This window comes from Peromyscus eremicus, chromosome 1, assembly GCF_949786415.1.
Source record: "Peromyscus eremicus chromosome 1, PerEre_H2_v1, whole genome shotgun sequence".
In the NCBI taxonomy this organism is placed as follows: Eukaryota; Metazoa; Chordata; class Mammalia; order Rodentia; family Cricetidae; genus Peromyscus; species Peromyscus eremicus.
The window spans coordinates 168690355-168714483 of record NC_081416.1 but is presented as its reverse complement, the minus strand read 5'-3'; the positions used below and the strand labels follow the sequence as shown (position 1 = coordinate 168714483).

At 47.3% G+C, this 24129-nt stretch overlaps 1 protein-coding gene and 1 pseudogene across 2 annotated transcripts; one reads left to right on the top strand and one right to left on the bottom strand.

Annotated features, from left to right (window-relative positions):
• The window catches only part of LOC131895619 (carcinoembryonic antigen-related cell adhesion molecule 1-like), a 156263-nt pseudogene that overhangs the window by 32281 nt on the left and 99853 nt on the right, over positions 1-24129 (bottom strand).
• On the top strand, positions 19041-22367 carry LOC131924933 (CD177 antigen-like). 2 transcript variants are annotated; one of them, XM_059280186.1, is made up of 6 exons: positions 19041-19174; positions 20023-20127; positions 20214-20354; positions 21151-21387; positions 21477-21602; positions 21898-22367. In XM_059280186.1, exons 2-6 carry the CDS (start codon positions 20064-20066, stop codon positions 22134-22136), a joined length of 807 nt encoding a protein of 268 aa, XP_059136169.1. In that variant the 5' UTR covers positions 19041-19174; positions 20023-20063; the 3' UTR covers positions 22137-22367. The 2 variants fall into 2 exon arrangements, with proteins under 2 accessions (XP_059136169.1, XP_059136174.1); XM_059280191.1 differs by lacking the exon at positions 19041-19174 and adding an exon at positions 19179-19246.

Sequence of the window (24129 nt, the reverse complement as noted above, 5' to 3'; positions counted from 1 at the left end):
CTTAATTAGAAGAGGTGATAGTTCATCAACCAGCATGAACATCCAATTTAAACTAACTTATACCAGTAACACATTTAATTTCATTTAATCAGATAATAACTTGCCAAAAAGGAACCTCCCCAAAATTAGTGTTAGGGAAAGGTTTTTGTTTTTGTCTTTTAGGAGAATGAAGGTTAAGGAATCTGAAGAACACTGGACAAATGAGACAACCGAAGAAAAGGGACAAATCATCTATCCCAGGAAACAGAGTGAAATGGCGTATGGGTATATATCATCTAAAAAATTTTATGTCTTCCTAAATGTTTGTTTCTGCTTTTCTCTAAAGATTTAACACTATTGGTCTTCTAATAGTCCCAGTTCAATTAAAATTTAAAGCTGACTTTGGAGTTGGAGAATGGCTCTCTCCTTCTTTAAACTCAAGCATGTTGTTAAAAGGAAAATGCAAACTCCCTGTATCATGCCAGAATAAAAGAGCCATCTTCTGCTATGAGACAGGAAAAAAGCCAAATTAATTAAGGGACTATTCTATTACTAATTCTTTAAACTTTTCTTTTTTTTTTTTCTGAGACAGGGTTTCTCTGTGTTGCTTTGCGCCTTTTCCTGGAACTCACTTGGTAGCCCAGGCTGGCCTCGAAATCACAGAGATCCGCCTGGCTCTGCCTCCCGAGTGCTGGGATTAAAGGCGTGTGCCACCACCGCCTGGCAAACTTTTCTTAAAGTATAAATTTTATATCAAAATTTACAAGATTAATATATATAGATATATATACATTTTAAACTTTGTTAAGATATGAATGGTCCTATAGAGTACTAACTAATTCTAGAAAAAAGGCTTCAATTAGCTGCATATATATGTCTTTGTGTTCGAGTCTCTTATCAGTTTTCTGCAGGAAATCACGGCCTGGCCTAACATCAACTGAAGTCTCCAAGAAGATGGGGCCCCACAACAACAACAATTCCACGTGGACAATAATAATATCACTAAGCTGACAAACATCATCTACAGATCAGCTTTGAACTACAAGGTGCTCAGAGCAATTTTGAGATGACTAGCTGAGACAATCCAGTCTCAAAGACTACTTGAATAAGGACTTGAGATAAACCCTGAACTTTGGCATTATACACAGACTGGATAATGAAGGTTATAGTTACCTTTCCTAGAATTTGACAATTAACCTAAAATTTTTCTTTTCAGGATAAAGATACCTTTGCACACACCCAGCAGAAAGCAATTTTAAGACTACGATGCCCACATTCCCAAAGAGGTGGTGTGAGGCGGGTGGTTTTTTGGTCTTTTTAATGGGTTTTGGGTCTGGGATAATTTTCATTGTTTAGGGGGGTTGGTTACAAGTTGATGTCAAGGGTTAGGAAAAAGGCTAAGCAAAGAAGATTAGATTTAAGGTTCTTGTTTTAAAAAAAAAAGAAAAGAAAAGAAGAAAAAGACAATTACTAGTTTTAAATACTTTACATTGGATTGGATTGTTTTATATTGTATACAAATTTGAAATTGATATTGTTAGAAAATGCTATATGTATATTTCTAATTGAACTTATACCATTCATTTAACAATGTAATGCAATTTTCTGATCCTTGAATGTTATTATTACCAACTATTAGGATATAAAAAAATGAAAGTTAGTAGTTAGACATTACAATAGAACTTATAGTCATATGTTTTAAAAATTGAGCAGATATATTTTAGATAGACAGGTCATCTTCAAACCTTCAGAGATCTACAGAATATGGCATTTAAAATGTTTTAATAACTTAGAAAATTTTTCTTTTTTGTTATGACTATGAGACATGTCAGCTCCTGGCAGTACCAATCTACTTCAGAGAAAATATGGGCATTGAAAAAACTGCAATTGGAGTTAACTTTCATTGTGGCAAAAGTTAGCCACGGGACAACAAAGTATCCTCAAGTCAACTGTTGACAAACAGGACAGACAGGACACGAAACAAAGGACTACTGATTCTTGCTAAAACAAGTGTGGTTATGGCTTTATCAAAAGGCATCTTCTGAGGCCAGGACAATATGGCACCATCCCTGAAGTGGCCTTCACAATCCGGAAAAGGTACAGTGCCCTTTTCTTCGAAGGCAGCTGAACAGGCAGTGGGCCGATGGCTTCTGATGTGCTATGGAACAGCAGCTGAAACAGTTATTCTTGAAGAGTAACTAAGCTCACGCCTCTCAATAGTAGACTGGCATTTGATAGAGGGATGTGGAGAAGAATGGGATGCTGAGATGAAGCCATATATACACAGCCAAGCAGAATGGACAGCTGAATTAAAAAACCATCAACAATTTCCAGAATTTAAAATCCTGAATCATGACATGACACTAGTGGAATTCAGGTGTTTCTGGTACATGGACTGCTCTCACCCAATGTGGGGTTGAACTGTTGACCTTGTGTACATCCTACTTCACAAATGAGTCTGTCAGATAAGCTAAGACTATAGGCTGAAGATGATGCCCCAACACTGCGGAGAAACCTCAGGTGACTGTCCAGGCAGCTGGCTGTTTCTGTCAACTCACAAATTTTTTGGAAATTGCTTGCATGCACTTCCTGTTTTTATTTTTGTTAGCTAATATTATTTCCTTCTTGGGTCTCTGAGGGAGTTGAAGATTAGTTAGTTATAGTTGAAGGTTAGTTTGTTATAGTTGAAGATTAATTAGGATAGAAAGTGAATTAGATACATTTTGGACTTACCAAAATAAGATAGATAATGAAATTATTTTCTCTGAATTTGTCAAATACAAAGGGACTAGACATTGTTTAGGTATTTATTACTTGTATATATTGTATATAGTTATTGTACTTTTGTATATAGTTTTTCTTTTGTTAGTTATAACCTTTTTCTTTTTTTCTTTTTATTAAAATAGAAAAGGGGAAATATGGTGGTATTTTATTTGTACTGAAATGTGATTTTAATTGTATGTTAATAAATAAAGTTGTCTGGGGGTCAGAGCTATTAGAGCCATAGCAAGAGCGTGGCGGTGGTGGCGCACACCTTTAATCCCAGCACTTGGTAGACAGAGCTAGGTAGATCTCTGTGTGTTCAAGGATACAGCCAGCATTGGAGACACACGCCTTTAATCTCAATACCAACCATAGAAGACCTGGAAGTCTTTGCAGACAGGCAGTGACGAGGCATGGGTTTACAACCAATGAGAAGGCAGAAAAGAAAGACTATATAAAGACAAACACACAGGAAGTAAGTCCTTTTTACGGAGAACTCTCTTGGCTGAAGAGGATTGCTGAAGCAGGAAAGGTAAGGCTCTTAGCTCTGACCTCTTGGCTTTCTTATTTAATAAGATGGTTGGTTACATCTACAGAGGTGTCCCGTTGAGAGAGGGAGGGAGTGTGGCCCAAGGCACGGAGACAACGAGCCCATTGGGGAGAGCTTTAAATAAGTTTGAGAAAACTGAACTTGGGTGACCCGTCCATGTGTGAGGTGAGATGTAAAGGAGGACAGTTGGGGTGCACAGTGGTCACCTTGCTACTGTCAGCATCCTGACACCTGGCCAGGTTCATTTGGAACACAAGTGTTTATTTCTGATTACATTTCCATGTACCCTGACCTCTGGTCACCCATTTATCCCACTTCACTTAGATGACCCCCCATTCTCTGCACCTCCTTTCATCCCCATTCATGAGGGTGTAGAACTCCAGTGGCCTTGCTCCATGGTAAAGAAAATCTTAAGAATGGGTGGGTATAGTTGGAATTTTCTTTGGGCCTCCACCCAGCTCCCAAATAAAGACATAGTGACTTATTAATTATGAATGCTCAGCCTTAGCTTAGGCTTGTCCCACTAGCTCTTTTAACTTAAACTGTTTCTATTCATCTATGTTTTGCCTCGGGGCTTTTTATCTTTCGTTTTTCTGTATGTGCTACTTTCCTGCTTCCTCCCTGTCTGTCTGGCCTCTGACATCTCTTTTCTTTCTCCCCACCTTTCCCTGACCCCAGCCTAAATTCCTCCTCCTACTTATTCTTCCTGCCTGGAAGTCCCACCTATACCTACTCCCTTACTATTGGCCATTCAGCTTTTTATTAGATCAATCAGATGCCTTAGACAGGCAAGGTAAGATAGCAACACATCTTTACATAGTTAAACAGAGATTCCACAACATAAACAAATGCAGCACACCTTCACCTAATTAAACAAATATTCCTCAGCATGAACAAATGCAAACATCTTTACATAGTAAACAAATATTTCACAGCATAAACTAATGCAGCACATCTAAGGGGCCTCCTGGGCTGTGCGGGGGAGATACCTCCGCTTGGTCATTCTGAGCTGAGGCAGTACTGAATATGGGACCCACAACTGGCAGAGATTAACAATGGTGTCAAAAAGAGCTCCGTCAAGGAGCTGACTTGTCTTAGCTTTCCTGGTAGAAACGGCTTGTCAGTGACTGTGCAGACCGTTTTGAAGATGAACCAAAGAGTTAGATCATGGAAGCCACTGCCCAGATGTTAAGAACCTCAAGTCTACATAGGAGAGGAGTCCCAAATACCATATGAATGTCAAAACTGCACTTCCCAGAACCTCTTAGACCAGGCTGAGGAGGGTGGAGAAAATGCTCTGTGACACTGGGGACAGGAGCCTGTGAAGTACCTAGAGGTGGGCCATGTGCCTGTCATATTCCATGTCTGTACTGACACACCATTGGCCACCAGAACCCTGCTTGGTCCGTAGGGAGGCAGTGCTTGATTAACAGTGACACTCTACTGCCTCTGCCTTCCTCCCCTTGCTGTCCCCAGAGCACATCCTCTGTCTTCCATTAGTCCCTGACACTGTCATCCCCCTAGCCTTAAGGGCTATTTCTGTGGCATAGTGACCAGGCAGAGAGGAAGAGGATGCGACCATAAAATAGGAAGGATAGCTCACATGGGGACCCGGGGGCCATTTTAAGACAGCAGATTTTATTCTGGGAGAGATGGGGACCTAACAGAAGTTTCTGCCTTCTCAGGGCTTCTCAGGGTTTCTCAGAGTCCTGACATGATTGCCTTATCCTTTAAGAGGATTCCAGTTATTGGTGGTAAATAGGTAGAGGAGAAGTGAAGGGGCTCAGAGAGACCCACGGCAGTCAGGCAGCAGCCCTGGGATCTTGCAGCTGGATCTTGCAGCACATTCGAGGTGGTGACAGTGCTAGGGTTCTGCAATACTGTGCAGCCCAAGCCACAGGGTTTCCTGGAGAAGGCAACATGGGCTGGAGAGAAAACGTGGATGAGAATCCAGTGGCTGTGCTCCAGGGCAAAGAGGCCACCTTTGAGCAAATGGGGAGGCTGTGGAGGGGTGGAGCAGGGAGAGTGCACATCTGGTTTGCAGGAGCAGAGCAGCTGGAGCTGCACATTTGTCACCTGGGAAATGAGGAAATGGCCAGCACCCCACTGTGAGCCATCAAGAAGGCTGGGGTGCTAGTGGACACACAGTCCCAGCTCTCAGAATTTCTTCATCACAGGGTACTCGACATTATGTGATGATCATGTCAGGTCCTTAGGGAAAGCCAACTTCAAGGTCCTCAAACTAGACTGCTGTGTTCAACCTGACCCTAAGGGGACAGAAAGCCTGAATTCTGTGTCCAGCTCTGCCACCTAATGCCTGGTGACATTGGGCAAAGTCCTCAGCACTTGCTGCTCTGCTTCCCTGCCTTGAGATGCTGCCACTTGCTGTGGGTTGTGGTGGGGAAATGAGACAGTCCAGTGGGCAGTGAAGATAGGGCTGCTCTGCAATCCCAGTGCTCCAGAGGCAGAGGCTAGAGGGCTGCCAGCTGGAGGCCAGCCTGGACCACATAGCAGAGCTCACACACACACACACACACACACACACACACACACACACACACACACACACACACGGGGACACAGTGGGCTCATCTGTGGAGAGCCACTTCTGTACCCTAGCACCCAGCAGACCCAGTGCTCACTAGAGGTGGATCCAGGGATTTGTTTGTAATCTAGGGCTTCTCAGTCCAAAGAAATGTTTTAGGCTGGGGAGATGGCATTGATGGTAAAGGGTCTGCAATTGCTGCAGAGGAGCCCTGGGCTTACTGATTAGTGGGTCAAGTCTAATGAGTGAGCTCTATTTCAGCAAGAGACCCTGTAGACACAGGGAATGAAATCTGATTAAGGAAAACACCAGGCATTGACCCCTGAGCACACACACATGCACACACACACTTGGGCAAGCACCAGCACAAATACACACAAGGAAAGAGATGACTCCAGGCCTCCCTCCTCATTATTCTAATGTGTAATCTGGCTTCCTTTGGGTTGCCTGCTCATTAATAATGACACAGATATTTCTTATTAATTATGAAAGCTCTACCTTAGCTTCGGCTTATCCCACAAACTCTTATAACTAAAATTAACTCATTTATGTTCATCTACATTTAGCCTTGTGCCATTTTACATTTCTTTCATTCCATATGTCTGACTCCCTCCAAGTCTCCTTGGTGTCTGGTGTTCACTAGATTCATCTCCTCCATCCTTTCTCTCTGCCCAGAGGTTCTGCCTATACCTCCAGCCTAGCTAATGGCCGTTCAGCTTTTTATTAATCCAATCTCAGTAATACATTTTCACACAGTGTTCAAATATCCCATGGCACTAACGAGGACATGAAACAGATGGGGAGTAGAGAATGGCTGAAGGGGAGCCATCTGTGGAGGAGCAAGCCTTCCTCAGGAGGCCCTGAGAAGAGCAGGTAGGTGTTCAGGGAGGAACAGGGTGAACAGAGCTGCAGACTTGGAAGCCTTGATTCTGAGTCCCTTCTTAATCCAGACAGGGAGGTCACAGCCAGAGCACTGGGAATATGATTCAGAGTGTGATGGCCTCCCTTACCCGAACACTGCAGGGACAGACACTGTGGCTCCCTGACTCTCACAAACCCTACTGATTTCCTCTGCACAGGTACTCTGAAATATCACAAGAGAATCTTGTTTGAATTTGGCAGTGGCTTCACTAAAAGATCATTTGAATGGAAATCATTTGCTACCAAGGAAACTGGACATGAGGAGATATGCCAGGAGTCAATCCTGAAAGTAGATGTAGGTATGTGAGATGAGATGGACGGCCTCACTCCTGTACTTGCCAGCCCAGCCCTGCCCTGGATTGTGTTCCCTGCAGTGGCTGCCCAGGTCCCCTCAGGCCTGGGCTCTCCTCCTCTCTGTGCCTTGTTCTGTTGGGTCTTGATTGGAGTATATGAGGAAGCCCTGGGATATTAAGGGAGAAAGCCCTAGGCTTGCTCCCCAGTACCATGTGAACTGGGTGTGGTGGCACCTGTCTGTAATGGCAGCATGGAGCTGTGGGTGGAGACAGTCGACTTCATCTGCAGCTGTGTAGGGAGTTCCAGAGGAGCCTGGACTGGATGAGACTCAGGGTTGGAAAAATGTAAGAAAAAAGGGAGGGAAGGGAGGAGGGAGGGATAAAAAGAGGGAAGGAAGGATGCTGAGAGCCTGATTGGGACTCTGCTAAGCCACTGAGTCCTTTTGCAGCTTTACAGAAGTGGGAAAGGAGAGAAGCAGACCACAGGGAGGCAGCTGTGGGTGTGAAGGGCAGAGTGTGCAGACAAATCCAGCAGGGTAGAGGAGATGGTGAGCAGAGTGAGGCTGCAGCCTGTAGGAGGGCTCAGGGCAGACTGTGGAGACTGTTCAACAGGATGTGCAGGGGCAGGGCAGAAGGAGCCAGGCTTGTGCTGCAGGCTTTGGCGGACACAGGACATGCTGGGTCCCATTGTCACTGGGCGTTGTGCTCTCCCTGTGACTGGGAACATCAGGGGACCCAAGAAGTGGGCTCCCAGGCCTGGCCATCCTCCCCATCCAAGCCTGGCTTTCATTCTCCTGCCTCTTAAGTGAAAACTTTCTACTAGTGAGGAGCAAAGGCTCAGGCATTCATGTAGGTAAGGCTACCCACGATTTCAATGTGTACGGTGATGAGTTTCCTGATGCAGGCCATGTCCAGGTGTATGCCAATAGACCTGGAATCTTGGCTGCCATGTGTATCAAATGCTGTGATCTGCACAATAGTGCTGCCAGCAGTCAAGTCCTACTTGACTACATCAATATTTCAAGTTTGGGATCTGGGTCCAGAGACTTGAGGGATCTGCCTGGGGCTGCAGCTGAGAGCACACTGTACAGCCACCTCCTCCTCTCTCCTCAGCCGCCGATCAGTCAAAAAACAACAGGTGTCCTGTCTGCTTGCACTATTGGGGCTCCTGCCTCAAAAACTTTGTCTTCTGTCCAAAGGACACTGGTTGTTATGATGGTGAAATTGCCACTGAAGGAGGTGAGTGCTGGAGGCTGCATCCCCAGGATGAGGGAGACAGAGGCCATGACTCCAGAGACTCAGCAGGAGGGATGCGGACTGAACCCTGGGTGTGAGGGAAGTCAGAGGCCCTCACTGCTGTAGCAGAGGGAGTGTGGATGGAGTCTAGAACCCTGGGACTGAGGGAAAAATTCAGAACCTGGGCTCCTGCATCCATAGAAAGAGGGCTGGAGCCTGGACTCCTGGGTATGAGTTTCTTTAGGTTTCCTGAACTATCCCTTCCTTCCCTTTGAACCTGACTGGATCTTCATCTCCTAGATGGAGTCAATGCCAATTTTAGTATTAAATGATGTCTGGACATGACTAGTGAACATATTTAAGAAAGACTTGGGATCTTCAGCGTGTTGGAAAACATGAACTCAATCACTATAAATTCATTCTTACATGTGTTTGTCCCTGTCACCCTGGCTTGGGTGTTAGGGCTGGGGCTCTCCTTAGTCCTTTGTCTGGAGGGCTTGGTCCTCTCAGATGAACCCATTTCCTGTGGTTCCTAATCCTTATTGGCTGCCCACACCCATCCCTCCTCTGACATCATAACCTATGACCTTACACTTGGAAGTGTCAGCCTGTGCTGTCCTGGTGCCATCAACCCTCACCACACATCTCTGCCTCCTGATATTTATATATGGGAGCCGCAGTCTAATCCTGTGCCAGAGCAGACATCCATACCTGTGAAATAATAACATCACTTTTTCTTCTCCAAATACTGGGTTTCTGCTCTGTGAGGTGATAGCAACACTCAGTGGCATCATGAAGAGACCACTGCCAAGCCCTGTGCAGGGACAAGGGAGTTGTCCTGGCCTAGCTGCTTAGAATGGCATGTCATAGGTTTTTCAGGTTAGAGTCTATGGCTCCTGGAGCATAATGTGCCTTCCAGTTCCTGAGAGACCCACATGCTCTGTGGGGAAGTGAAGTGTTCAGGACACTTTGTGTTTCTCTTCATAGGCCCTTAGTAGTCAAGGAAGCATGCTTGACTGTCAAGCATGGAAGCTTCACAAGGACAATTGGTCTTAGATCGGTGTACCCCGTACAGCTTACACACTTCATTGTATCTTGACAACCACAACTGTATTGATCCTGGCAACCGCCATTACATTCTCTTTCTGATAAGGTGATAAAAAGCCTGATTGCTCTCAGTAAAGTTTCCATAGCCTCAGGGTGGCTGTGCACACCCTTACCAGTCTAGCTTAATTCCTCTGGGCCATATCAGGTGAATGTGGCTGAGTAATAAGTAGAGCATTTACAGGCATGGCCTCCATGGTGCTCTGTGACAAAATGTTTCCAGGGGAGACTCAACATACACATCCACTCACCCTAGACAGGACACCTTGAGAGAACACAATATAGATACCACCGAAGTCCAAGATGGCGAACCAACCCATTTTATTTATTTATTTGTTTGTTTGTTTGTTTTTGTTTTTGTTTTTTCAAGGCAGGGTTTCTCTGTGTAGCTTTGGAGCCTGTCCTGGGTCTCTGTAGACCAGGCTGGCCTTGAACTCACAGAGATCCGCCTGCCTCTGCCTCCCGCGTGCTGGGATTAAAGGCGTGCACCACCACCGCCCCCCAATCCGTTTTATATTGGAGTTACTTACAAGAAAATGTTTGGGTCAATAATTACTTACAGGAGCAGAAATGACTCCAAGACAGCTCATCCCCAAAGCCCACCCCTGAATGAGTGAGAGCTCCCACAGCTGGGATCCTGGGGACACAGCACAGCCTACAGGCAGCTCCACAGGCTGGAAGGTATCTTTCCCAGGTGCCTCAGTTGGTCTAAATAAACCTCTTGCAGGCAGCTCGTCTGGGTTCTGCTTCTTCCAGGCAGCTGGTCTGGTCTCTGAGTCTCCTTTGTAACTTACTGCTTGCCTTAGCTGAGAGGGGCCAAGGGGATCTGGTTGGATTCTGGGACTTCCTGAAGCTACTCTGAGTTGTTTAGCCTCCTGCTAAAGCAGGTCCCCTGAAAGGCGGAATGTTTCCACCTTGCTAAGCTGTTACACAACACTCCACCCCTTTCTCTGGCTCTTACATTTTTTCACCTCCTTATAGTCTTGAAAGGGTGACTATAGATGTCCACCTATGGCTAAGATATAGGCCACCATGCCACAATAACATTCTTTGGTTCTCAGGAGCTTCACAGGGTGTTGAGTTGAGGCTGCTAACAACTGATCGATGGGTGTAAACACGTTTTGAATGCAGTTTGATGGGCACATCACATCCATCTAGAAAAGCCATAGAAGTTGCTTCCTCACTGGGAACCTATGACTTCCCCAGATAAGGTGTTCTCCTTGCTTACAGTACCACATGTGAACTTCCTCGTGTGGAACGGACCTTACATTCACACCAAAGGCTTTACCCCTAATCACAAAACCACTATTGAAAAAGCAGGCACATCCTGTATGCATTTGGTATTTCAGCCCACAGGGTCCATAGCTGTGGTGGTATTTCCTTTATACTCTAATAAATAAAGCTTGCTTGAAAATCAGAGGGCAGAGCCAGCCACTTGTTAACCATAGAGGCCAGGCAGTGGTGACACACAACTTTAATCCCAGCATTTGGGAGGAGGAAGATCAGGAGTTCAAGGCCACCCTGAGCTCCAAGAAATTGATCCAGTCTAAAAGAGAAACAGAGCCAGGTGGTAGAGGCTTATGCCTTTCACCCCAGCACTTGGGATCTCATGCCTTTCATCCCAGCACTAGGGAGGTGGAGACAGGAAGTGATATGGCTGGGCAGAATGAAGAACATAAGGCAGAAGTACACAGGATTTGTCCCTTTGGGGGCCTGAGGATGCGTTAGAGGTGAGAAGTCTCTCTAGTGGCTGCTCCTTTACTTCTCTGATCTTTCAGCATTCACCCTGATATCTGGCTCTGGGTTTTTATTATTAAGACCAATTAAGATTCAAGCTACACAGAGACAAACAGAAATGTTGGTTACTGTTCTCCACCAGCAGCCTATATGGCCCCTTCCATTACCATGAAAGTCAGCCAGCAGGTTGGGAGTTTCCAATCAAGTCCCAGTTTAATTTCTCCATGTCCTGCAGTATCTTTAGCAATAGGGTCTTACTGTCTATGTCCAGATGCCTCTGGCTGTACTATGCCTCATATCTGAGATAAAAATACCTTAGAACCATCATGTCCTAATTTTAATTCATAAGGTTCCTGGAGCTGGTGTTCTCTTATTGCTTAGGTTCAGTACCACATCCTCTGTGGTCCCGGGGGTCCTCCGTGTGTTTCCCAATTACAGACTCCTCCTCATCCCTTACTCTCAGTCTATGATCAGATGGCTTACTTGCCCACACCCTGTAGCTGAAGCTGTTGAAGGGACTCTAGCCGGCCTGGGCATGACAAACACAGCTCTGACAGGTCTTGCCCCTCCCCCATTCCCTCTGTCTTGCTAACAACCATTAGATTACATTCCTAAAGCTAGCCACCAAGGTCTACTCCCTTATTTGGCCACTTCCTCCTCCTGAGGCTGACTACCAAGGTCCAGCTATCAAAGTGTTGAAGTCCAGCAATCAAAAGCCCCCTTTGGCCCTAATTAACATGCCCGATTAAAATTAAACACTTTATCCTAACACAGGGTTTCCCTTTTACCTTTATAAACCGCCATTTTCCTATGGGTCACGTCTGTCTCCTTTCTATCCAGAGGTGGTCCTACATCCCTCTAGGACAAATAAGACCTCCTCCCTCTCCTGTTCCCTTCCCCTTCTCCCTCTTCCTCTGTCTCCTGTCTCTGTCTCTTACTCCCTGCCCTCTGTCCTTCTGGGGCAAATAAATCTCCCTTGTGCTGAGAACTTGTTCTTGGGGTGTCTTGTGCTGATACTGGTCCTCTTACTGATGCCGTCCATGACTTCCATTCGGGCTGCAGGACACCTCATCAGCCCAGGTCTCACACATTCTGACCTTCCTTGCCAGCCTTCTCCACCCAACAGTGTCTAACTGGTGAGTTTTCCCTAGACTTGCCACATTCCTACACCTCTGACAAGCACACTCTGTTTCATTAGGTGTGGTTTGTAAGCTCTGCTTTCACATTTGACGATTGCCCCTCACCCCTCTGAAAATCCTATGGCTGGTCCCAGATTTGTTCAAGACAACTGTGCCCTTTCTTGGTGACAGAGTCTGGATGATGACTCTTTCTTCCCAGAGATCTCCTTATCACCTCTCGAGATTCATGGGGACACCCTGTCTCTCGACCTTGGCCCACCAGCCTCCACTGGTGATGGGAATAGCTTCCATCTTGGCCCACCAGCCTTCCACTGGTGATGGGAATAGCTTCCAGAAACTCATACCCAATATTAATGGTGCACTTTGCCACCCAACAATAACTCTGAACGTGTCTGCACTTCTTCTTCTGTCTGCTCCAAGTCCTCTGTGTGACTCTTAACACTCTCAGCTTTTCTACACTGCATTGTTTCATGTACAATCTGTTTCGTGTCCTATTTATTTATTTATTTGTTTTGTTTTGTTTTTTGAGACAGGGTTTCTCTGGGTAGCTTTGGAGCCTGTTCTGGAACTCACTCTGTAGCCCAGGCTGGCCTCGAACTCACAGAGATCCGCCTCCTCTGCCTCCTGTGTGCTGGGATTAAAGGTGTGCGCCACCACCACCACCCGGCTCGTGTCCTATTTAAACCTCTTCGCACTGTAGGAATACTGACTGTCCAACCCTCTGTGCCCACCAGCTGCTGCACCTGTGCCCTGGCATGACTAGGAGTCACAACAAAATCCTGCTGTGTGCCTGCCTCTTCTGCCAGCACAGCCTGCCACTGCCCCACTAGCCTGCTGCCCATGCAGTGATCCCTGCAGGCTGTACAGCCCAGGCTGCCTCAAAGCCTCCCTGAGCCCCCACTTCCACTGAGGCTGCACAGCTAGCTACACACATCCCCTCTGCACCAACGCCACAGGCACAGAGGCTGCAGGCCTCATCTTTCAGGCCTGGGCACGCCTGCTACCACCTCAGGCCACGCCCATGGCATCTGCCACTCACCCCTCGCAAAAGGCCCCAGGGCCGCCTTACTTTTTCCTTCTGCTCTATATTCAGACCACTGGCTCTGCAGATTCCCTCCCCCAGCCACCCCTTAGTCCTCCACCCCCGCCACTACCAATCCACCCTGCCCATTCTGCATGGCGCAGTCGTGCCGAGGCTGGCTGGGAGGAGTCAATGCTCATGAGCACAGAGCATTAGCAGGCCCAAGCTGAGCCTGTCCATCTTTACTTTTCCTCTTCCCAGCAATCAAAATCCCAAACAAACTCACACCTTTCCTCCCGCTAGGAGCTACAGCTTCTTAGGCCTGTGTCTGGAGTTCTGCAACCCTCCCCACCTACCCACCCACTCCAATCCCTACCAACCCACCTCTGCTCCCCTTCTCCCCTGCCACCAAAAGGACCTCTCCCATGCTAAAAACAAATTCCCTGCCCATCATCCGCCATGGCCACGATGGCTGCGTTACCAGGGTAACCCCTTCTGTCCTGGCACTGCCTATAGCTTAAACTGAGTCACACACACACAAAAATGACATTCTGTAATGGTTAAAGTTTACTGCATTTATGGTTTATTTTGATGCTACAGGATCTCCAATTAAATCTCTACCTCACACTAAAGGCTCAAACTTAACAGGGATGAAGTTGTACTAACATTCTGCAGACTGCTAAAGGTAATTAAGATATGCAAGTTAATAGTCAATCACCTTATAAATAATCAAATTCTTTAATGTTCAGAACTATACTTACTGTCATGATTCATTATAGGAACAAGCTTTATTTGCCTCCTATATGTGTTTTCAAGGGTAAGCCTAAAATCAGGTCTATTAATAAGTATCTAGTCCTCAAACTCCTCAGCTATCTGGTGAAGAATACGGCATTTAAAATGTCCGAGGAAGAACTTCACACAATAAGCAGAGAACCCTCCTAACAAGAAACTTGAAGGCCTCCAAAGAAGGCAGATGGGACCCTGCACAGATAACACCACCTGGCCTGTGGTAACGCTAACCACAGGTCTAAACTGCCCCATGCCTCACCGGCTGCCAGGAACCTGCACAAACTGTGGACATTTTAGATTAACTGCTGTGCCCGGCCTGGGCACAGTAAGTCATTTTCCCGCGTTCTTCCTCGACCGGCAGAATTCCTCTGACCTGGTCTGACAGTTGAAGGAAGTCCACAGCACTGTGTGACTGCTAAAGACAACACGTGGCTCCTGTCTGACAGCTGAAGACCAGCTGCTTCTACCTTCTGAACCACCGCCTCAAACGACTAAGTCTCTGTTGTTTTAACTAATACAAAACCATTTAAGGCCAAGCAGTGGTGGCGCACGCCTTTGATTTCAGCACTTGGGAAGCAGAAGCAGGCGGATCTCTGAGTTCCAGGCCAGCCTGGTCCTCAGAGTCAGTTCCATGACAGCCAGGGCTGTTACACAGACAAACCATGTCTTGAAAAAAAAAAGAAAGAAAAGAAAGAAAGAAATTTCAAATTATACATCCTACTCAAATTTATCCTACTCAGATCTCTGAGGACACAGATGACAAGCTCTGTCTTTAGCAACAGCAAACCCCCTGCTGCCTGGTCAGCCCATTTGATATGTACAGTTCACCTTCTAATAAGCTTCACACTAAAAGAGATTTGGAGTTTCTAAAGGATGTGAGAAACAGACATGAAAGTTATGTAGGTCAAGGAAAAATGTATGATGTAAGTTATAGGGTCTAAGGACAGAGAAACTCAAATAGGTGATGTAGGTAAGAAAATAATTTGAAGTCTGAAAATATGAAAGCTTAAGTGATTTATGGGTCTGAGAAAGTAAATTAAGCTTTGTAAATCCAAACAACATTTCGAGACGAGACTAAAAAACCCTCAGTTCCTCCGAGTCTTACACTGGCCCTGCTCCAATACAAGGGAGGACCCCAGCCCTCCAGTCCCCTCCACAGGCCCCTAACTTGCACCTTCCCAGGTTTGTCCCTTTCCCACTCCTTTCTGCTCATTCCTTAGGCCCTATCCCTCTACTAGGAAGGGATGTCCTCTCCAACAGGAATAAACTTTGCCTTCTGTGCTGACGACAGCTCCCAAGACACTCCTGTCCCACTTGTCCTTTCCTTGGCCTCTGTTTCTTCACTCTCCCACTCTCCAAAATCCCAAAACCTCCCCTGCCCACTTCTTTAGTCAACCCTAGTTTCTCTCGATGCACATCATACTCAAAGACCCTTCTGCCTACATCTCCAAACCCCGATACTCCCTACCCTAACCAGCCTCTGCCTAGGCCTCCAACCCATCATTTCTACCCCCATCTCCTCACCCTACAATACTCCCATGTGAACAGTCAAAACACCTAAGGGGATTTTCCACCCACTCCCAAGACCTTGTTGCCTTCACATAGATGGATCCTGACATTCAACAGTCCTAGCAACCAACCTGGACAATCCTCCCCGAAGGGTTCAGGCAGTCTCCACCTTTTCAGCCAGGCACTTGCTACCTGCCTTCCACCTTTCCCCTCCCGCCTGCTTTATGATATAGATGGCCTCCTCCTTTGCAGTCCTTCCCTCTCTGACAGCCAATTTGATACTGCCTCACTCCTCAACTTCCTCAGTTCCAGGAGTCACCAGATTTCAACTTCCAAAGCTCAATCTCCTCTCCCCAAGTCACCTATCTCAATTTCTCTCTCAGCCCCACCCATAACACATCACTGTACACCACCCTGCTCTTCTCCATCCTTTATCTCTGCCCTCATGGCCAACTTCCTCCACTCATACATTCCTAAATACTCACTTCTAATACATTCCCTACACCAAGCTGCTTCTGGACCTCCTCCTTCCTCCCATCATCAACAACAACAATTCCCAAAACTTAAACGCTCTCCTTTCAGCTCCAGCCCTCTGCCTCCAATATCTATCTGGAACTTATACTTCCAAAACAAATCACTTCTAACAGAAACAAACTGTTTTAGACTGACCATTGGCCCTGTCTCCTACCTCTCCAAAACTGGACAGACCCTCCACAGCCTAGCTCTTTGTCTCTACACTCTTGCCTCTCTGCCCACCTCTAAATCTAACAAACTCTAAGGTCCCCTCTCAAAATCCATTCCCGACAATGTTTCCCCGCCCCCAAGTCCTAACTTAGAGGGGATATCCAATCCCTTCCACATCTCAGATTCCATCCCTCCAAACTTCTAGCATTAACACATCACTCACATTCCTTACCCATCCTCCCCTCAACCCATCCACACTTATCCCTTTGACTCAACCTTCCCCAGATCCTCTGCACTCCTGTCCAAAACTCTTAAAGACCTCCTCCCCGTCCCTCTCATAGACAAGAGGGTCATCCAGCTACTTCTGCCTGCACTTTTTATATGTGTGACAGCTCCTTCCTATCTGTCGGCTGTATCAGACTGACCCCTCTATTATCAGTAAAGATGATAATCATGCCAACATGACAGTCATCAAGCTGCTTTTTCATCCCTTACAACTCACCCCACTTTCCTCCAGGCTACCCGACTATACAACTCAGTAACATACCTAACCCTCCTTCAACACAGGACACTCTGCTAACCCGACTTTGTATTTTCATCCTCACCCTCTGATGCCTGTTCCCTCACGGTCACCCATTCCCCACTGACAACTATTCCCAAACAAAATGAATCTCATCTCCTCACGCTCTTACTTTTCCTCTGCCCAAATAATTGCCACAGATCTACTGCCTACTGCCTCCCCAAAATTCATTAACTGTCTAGACATCTCAGACATCAAACACTCTGAGAAAATTCTACACTTTCAATTACAAGACATAGCCTGAGCCATCCCCTTTCCAACACACACTCACTTGGGCTAAGGGCATCCAACAAACTCTCTCCTCATCTTCACTGATTCCTCCTTCATCACCTCCCACTGCTTTCTTTGTGCCTCTCTTCAAATCCCTCCTTTAACCACAGTCCCCCCCCAATTACCCCAGATGCCAATGCCCAACCCCCATTACTGACTGTTTGTCCCCTTGATCCTCCAAGTCCCTCTTTGGGAAGCAAAGCCAAGTTCTCTCAACCTTTACAGACAGTCCCTATCACCGTTCGCCATGACCCTCCCCAATCACCCATGTTCCCAAAATATCTCCATTTCAGGACCCACCTGAACACCCCAGGAAAGATTCTTCTGCTGTAACTGAAGCCTCTAGAAGTGTGTTCTCCCCAGCACACCCAGACCCAGCTTTTAGATGACAAGTGTTCCCTAACTGACCTTATAAGGCCAGTCTTAACTGTCCTAGCTCTTCTCAAGAACTCTCAAACAGACACCAGGTAAGTATCCTGCCATCCAAGAGCCAAGTTTCCCTGCCTACTGCCTACGCCTAAGGTGGGGTCTCTCCCCTCTCCCCGGTCTTAGGATTCCCCTTCACAACTACAAGGACCATGGGCCTAAAAGTTTCAATTGACATCCAAGATAAAATTTTTTTTCTCTAAACTACTTAACTTTACTGTCCCTTGTCCATCTGTCCCAATAAATCAACAACAGACAACTCCAGCACCAGCTCTAGCTGATTCCTCAGAATCTACATACTGGTCAAGCCTCACAGACAACACTTCCCAATGTTACAACTAGTGAAACAGCCTGCTTTTCCAAGCCTTGACCAGCAACCCAGCTTCCTTGGGTCCCCATTATCAACAAGAAGCAGCCACAGAGAAAGATGACCGATTGCCCAATACCCAACGACCCAATAATAAAAGAAAAAGGTGGTGTGTCCACCAACCGATGAAGAAGCGTGCAGTGTGCAGTGCCGTACTAACGGGCCATTATCAACAAAACCCTGCCCTTCTCAGGACCCTGTGTAAAGCAGAGTCGGCAGAGTCAGGAAGACAAAGGGCACAGGTGTCCTCCCTGTGTGGAATTTAGGCAGAAGGGACAGAAAGTGGAGGACTGAGGAAAGGTGGAAGGGAACATAAGTCATAAAGCTGAACGAGGTCCTCTGGGCTGGAGCTCAGCTGAAACAGTGTTGCCTAGCATGCTCCCATGCCCAGGGCCACATAAATGGTGGCACCCACCAGTAACCCAGGACTCAGGAAGAGGGGTCAGAGAGATCAGAAGGTCAAGGTCAGTTTCAGCTACACAAAGGGTTCAACACTACAACCCTTTTTGGGCTGGAAGACTCTGCCTCAAAATATAACATCTGAAGTACGTTACATGGTTTTAGAAACGCTTCGCTTCGAAACTAGTTACTTTGTATATAGTTACTATGTTACTATTTCTAAGGAAAGAAATCAGGGCCAGCAAAACAACTCCGCCGGTAAAGGGACCTATCCACGAGCCTGAAATCCTGAGTTGGACTCCTGGGGCTATGCGTGGAAGGAGAAACTCACTCCCCAAATTGTCCCCTGTCGTGTGCACCTTGACATACGATTGTCAAACACATGCACACAAGATATATTAAAATGTAATAAAAGAACTGACAAATGTGTATAATCTGAGTGGTCACCCGCACAGTAATGACGAGGGTAATATCTGTGATAACGACCTGTGCGGTCACCGGCTCACTGCTCATCGGTACAATTTAGAAGCATTTTAAGTGACAGGGCAACGGACTTTCCACCACGTGGCACTCCAGGATACCATGTGACCCTGCAACTGGAGGAGGATGACCTAAGCAGCAACTGCCACTGACCGTTGCCCAACACTCATTTTCTGCGCATGCATGCTTTGTGAAGAGCCCAGTAATTGGCATCTCTGGGGACCAATAGGATGCAGCCGTTTTCCAGGCTTACCCAATGAAGTTTGCAAAGGATTCTCATAAGCCAATGGGACTTCGAGTGTCTTCTCTTACCTCGTCCTGTGACCCTGGGAGGAGACAGAGGTGAGACTGGAACATTTCAGGACACGCCTCCCAAGATCTGGTGAGTGGAACCAGAAAGATTCTGCTGCTTAAAAGAGAAAAAGAACAGGGAAAGGCCAGATCCCAGAAGCCAGTGAGGATAAACTGGAAAAAGTAGGGGAAGGGAACAGGCCGTCATGCCTCTGAGGGAAGAGGCTGGGCCTGGACTCCTGGGCCGGAGCATGGATGCCTGAGTCTGATAAACAGGGACTGAAGTCTTGGGTCTGAGGGAGAACAGGGCCCGGGAACCTGAATCGGATGCGGGGTCGGGGGGTGGAGGATGGGGGAGGGACTCTGGTTTTAGGAAGCTGGGTTTGTTTTCCTGGGTCTTGTGTCTCTGTGAGGCATCTGGGTACTAGACAGCCAGCCATGACAGCAGGAGGAGCCCATGGTTGCTACTCCTTCATGGCAGGGTGCTGAGTACTGTACACTTAGGCCTGAAGAAGGAAGATGAGTGACCAGAATCTTGGGTCCTGTGGGGTAGGAGGAGCAGAAACTGAATGTCACATTCCTAGGATAGACAAGCCAGGTCCCTCAGATTCAAGATCTGGGCAGATTGGGTGCTGAGAGCTGAGACCCTGAGACCTTGAGAAGGACCTGCTTACGATCGGAAGTCCTGAGGCAGAGGGCTCCGTGACCCAGGATCCATGTAGACACTGAAGGAACAGACTTGCTGGATTCTTGGAGTTGGGAATCCATGGCTGAGTCTGAAAATTGCAGCCATAGAACATGAGGCACAGTAAGGCTGCTGTAACTCCCAAGCAACTCAGGACAGACTAGCTTCACGCTCTGGCATACCTTAAAGTTGGCACAGGCCAAGGGTTAATCCCTGTCTGTCTGTCTGTCTGAACTGTCTCCTGTTTCCATCAGTTCCCAGGTCCCGACCAGCTCTTCCCAGCAGAAGAGAAGCCATGGCAGCCTGCTGCATCCAGTATTTCCTGCTCCTCTTCCTGCTGGGCTTCACCCCCTTCTCAGGTAAGGGTGTAAAAGAAGAGCAATGGGTACAGCATCAGTTGTGGCTCCCTGTCTCTCACAAACCCTGGTGATTTTCCTCTCCACAGATAGTCTTCTCTGTAAGGAGGGGGTCATGGTGACATTTGGCTCCGGTTTCCCTAAGACACTTGTTGACTGGACCTCACAGGGAACCAAGATTGCTGGACCTAAGGAGGCATGTTATGAGACCCTTGTGCTAATAGACGTAGGTATGTGGGATGTGATGGAGGGACGCACTCCCATACTTGCCAGCCCAGCCCTGCACTGGATTCTGTGCCATGGAGTTCCTGCTCAGCTCCCCTACTGCCTAGGCTCTTCCTCTGTGCCTTGTTATCTGGGTCATGATAGGAATATATAAGGTAGTCCTGTGGTAATTAGGGGGAAAACCCTGGACTTGCTCCCCACTACCATGTGAACTGGGTGTGGTGGCACCTGTCTGTAATGGCAGCATGGAGCTGTGGGTGGAGACAGTCGACTTCACCTGCAGCTATATAGGGAGTTCCAGAGGAGCCTGGACTGGATGAGACTCAGGGTTGGAAAAACATAAGAAAAAAGGGAGGGAAGGGAGGAGGGAGGGATAAAAAGAGGGAAGGAAGGATGCTGAGAGCCTGATTGGGACTCTGCTAAGCCACTGAGTCCTTTTGCAGCTTTACAGAAGTGGGAAAGGAGAGAGAAGCAGACCACAGGGAGGCAGCTGTGGGTGTGAAGGGCAGAGTGTGCAGACAAATCCAGCAGGGTAGAGGAGATGGTGAGCAGAGTGAGGCTGCAGCCTGTAGGAGGGCTCAGGGCAGACTGTGGAGACTGTTCAACAGGATGTGCAGGGGCAGGGCAGAAGGAGCCAGGCTTGTGCTGCAGGCTTTGGCGGACACAGGACATGCTGGGTCCCATTGTCACTGGGCACTGTGCTCTCCCTGTGACTGGGAACATCACGGGACCCAAGAAGTGGGCTCCCAGGCCTGGCCATCCTCCCCATCCAAGCCTGGCTTTCACTCTTGTCTCTCTTAGGTCCCAAATCTCTCCTAGTGGGGAGCAAAGGTACAGGCATCCCTAAGGATGAGGATGTCCACAATATCCGTATGTATGATTACTCGGGTGTGGGTATATATCCTGATAACGGCACTGTCCTTATGTATTCTTATGGTCCTGGAATTTTGGCTGCCATATATCACGAGACCTGTCATGCTGATCTGTGCAACAGCGATAACACCACCAGAGTCCTCCTTAGGGGCCTTCATATTGCAAGTATGGGATCTGGGCACACAGACTTGAGCGATCTGTCTGGGGCTGCAGCTGAGAGCACACTGTACAGCCAACTCCTCCTCTCTCCTCAGCCGCCGATCAGTCAAAAATCAACAGGTGTCCTGTCTGCTTGCACTATTGGGGCTCCTGCCACAAAAACTTTGTCTTCTGTCCAAAGGACACTGGTTGTTATGATGGTGAAATTGCCATTGAAGGAGGTGAGTGCTGGAGGCTGCATCCCCAGGATGAGGGAGACAGAGGCCATGACTCCAGAGACTCAGCAGGAGGGATGGAGACTGAACCCTGGGTGTGAGGGGAGGTCAGAGGCCCTCATTGCTGTAGCAGAGGGAGTGTGGATGGAGAACCCTGGGACTGAGGGAAAAATTCAGAACCTGGGCTCCTGCATCCATAGAAAGAGGGCTTGAGCCTGGATTCCTGGGTGTGAGTTTTTTTTTAGGTTTCCTGAACTATCCCTTCCTTCCCTTTGAACCTGACTGGATCTTCATCTTCTAGGTGGAGTTAATGCCAATTTTAGCATTAAAGGATGTCTGGACGTGATGACTAAAAACATATTTAAGAGAGACGAAACACTTGGGATCTTCAGCGTGTTGGAAAATGTGAACTCAATCACTATAAATTCATCCCCACATATGTTTGTCCCTGTCACCCTGGCTTGGGTGTTAGGGCTGGGGCTCTCTTTAGCCCTTTGTCTGGAGGGCTTGGTCCTCTCTGATGAACCCATTTTCCTGTGATTCCTAATCCCTATTGGCCACCCACACCCATCCCTCCTCTGACATCATAACCTATGACCTTACACTTGGAAGTGTCAGCCTGTGCTGTCCTGGTGCCATCAACCCTCACCACACATCTCTGCCTCCTGATATTTCTACATGGGAGACACTGAACTCACTGTGCCCCAGAGGGGACACATACACATGTTCAACACACATGCGGAATAATAAACTCACTGTTTTTTCCCCAAATACTTGTTTTTCAATGTGACCAGCTGAACACCAATGGTGGGATCCATTGCTCTGCCAAGGCCTGGCCTCCATAGTGCTGTGTGACAAAATGTTTCCTGGGGAGACTCAACATACACATCTACTCACTGCAGATTGGGACCCCTTGGCCAAAGTCCAACTTGGTGAACCAATCCGTTTTATATTAGAGTTACAAGAAAATGTTTGGGTCAAGAATTACTTACAGGAGCAGAAATGACTCCAAGACAGCTCATCACCAAAGCCTACCACTGCATGAGTGAGAGCTCCCAGAGCTGGGATCCTGGGGAACATGGCACAGCCTACAGGCAGCTCCACAGGCTGGAGGGTGTCTTTTCCAGGTGCCTCAGTTGGTCTAAACCTCTTGCAGGCAGCTGGTCTGGTCTCTGAGTCTCCTTTGTAACTTACTGCTTGCCCTGGCTGAGAGGGGACTGGGGGATCTGGTTGGTTTCAGGAACTTCCTGAAGTTATTTTGAGTTGTTTAGCTTCCTGCTTAAGTAGCTGCCCTGCAGGATGGAATGTTTCCATCTCAGAGGAAACTTTCACAACACATGGGTGACTCCAAGGCTGCTTCGCTTTGCTTTGCTTTGCTTTCTTTTTCCTGGTGCTGTAGCTAAAGCACAGGGCCTCACTGGGACCTAGGGGATCACTGGTCGCTGGGCCTTACTCAGTCTGACCTGTGACCCTCAGCTGCTTGTGTGTGTGAGGATTTGGTTCTATTCTTCCACAATGTGGTTCTGGGGCATTGAACTCAATTCATAAGCTTAGAGAGAGGCAGGTCCCATTACCCACAATGAACCATCTCACTGACTGATGTTTTTAGAGTTTTCATTCTGGGCTGAAACTTGCATCCTGCCCAGCAGTGGCTCTGTAAGGAGGGAGCCAGGAATTCATATTCCAATTGTCACTGCCCTTTTGGACATGCAAAGGCTGAACCCAGAGACTAAGGCAGTCAATCCCCATAGATCTGACACCCACATTGCTGAGATAGGGAAACTCTGGAAGAGTGAATCTGGAGAGGCAGAAATGGCCATCAATCCACTGAGGCAGGGGAGTCCACACACACTCCTCCATGGATTAATCAATTTCTTCATTGCTGTGATGCAAACTTGAAAAAAATTTAAATGGAGGGAAGATTTGTTGGCAGCATAATAGCTCATTTTGGAAGGGGAGCATGGCAACATTGGAATGATGGGTCTCAGCCATGCCATGGTCCCCTGCCCACAGTCAGGTGGGTTGCCCCTACTCCATTTTTTTTCTCTGGAAACACACTCAACAGACACATCCCCAAATGTTGCTATTAATGCCCTGTCTCTCAATCTAATTCCTTATCAAAAGATACTAACCAAATACTTACCAGCCACCCTTTTTCTTTGACATGTTGGAGTCTTCCATATAGAAGGATAAGATCCCATTGCTCCATCACTGTAGTGTTATGTAATAACCTTACACAGTGTCCCCCTTAGTTCACATCATGAACAGAAAAAGAGGGAAAAGATTACACAGAAAAGCAGCTCGGGTTGGAGGTGACAGCTGGTAACAATCAGAACTGCCTTTGACTAGCCACCTCATCTCCCTACATCCTGCTTCTGCACCCCATCCTGGGCTTATAGGTTTGTGCCACCACACCCAATGATGTAACATCAGAGTCCTGGGGAAACAGATGCTGGAAGACAAAGGCACAGACCTGTGTTTGAAACACGCTGTTTTAATCCCATCACTCCTGACACAGAGGCCTGCGGGTCTG

Bases quoted from the DNA above. Each gene is read 5' to 3' on its own strand.
- LOC131924933 (XM_059280186.1), top strand. From the start codon at position 20,064: ATGGCAGCCTGCTGCATCCAGTATTTCCTGCTCCTCTTCCTGCTGGGC. The intron at 20,355-21,150 runs GTATGTGGGATG...TGTCTCTCTTAG, and splicing joins CCTTGTGCTAATAGACGTAG to GTCCCAAATCTCTCCTAGTG. The intron at 21,603-21,897 runs GTGAGTGCTGGA...TTCATCTTCTAG, and splicing joins TGAAATTGCCATTGAAGGAG to GTGGAGTTAATGCCAATTTT.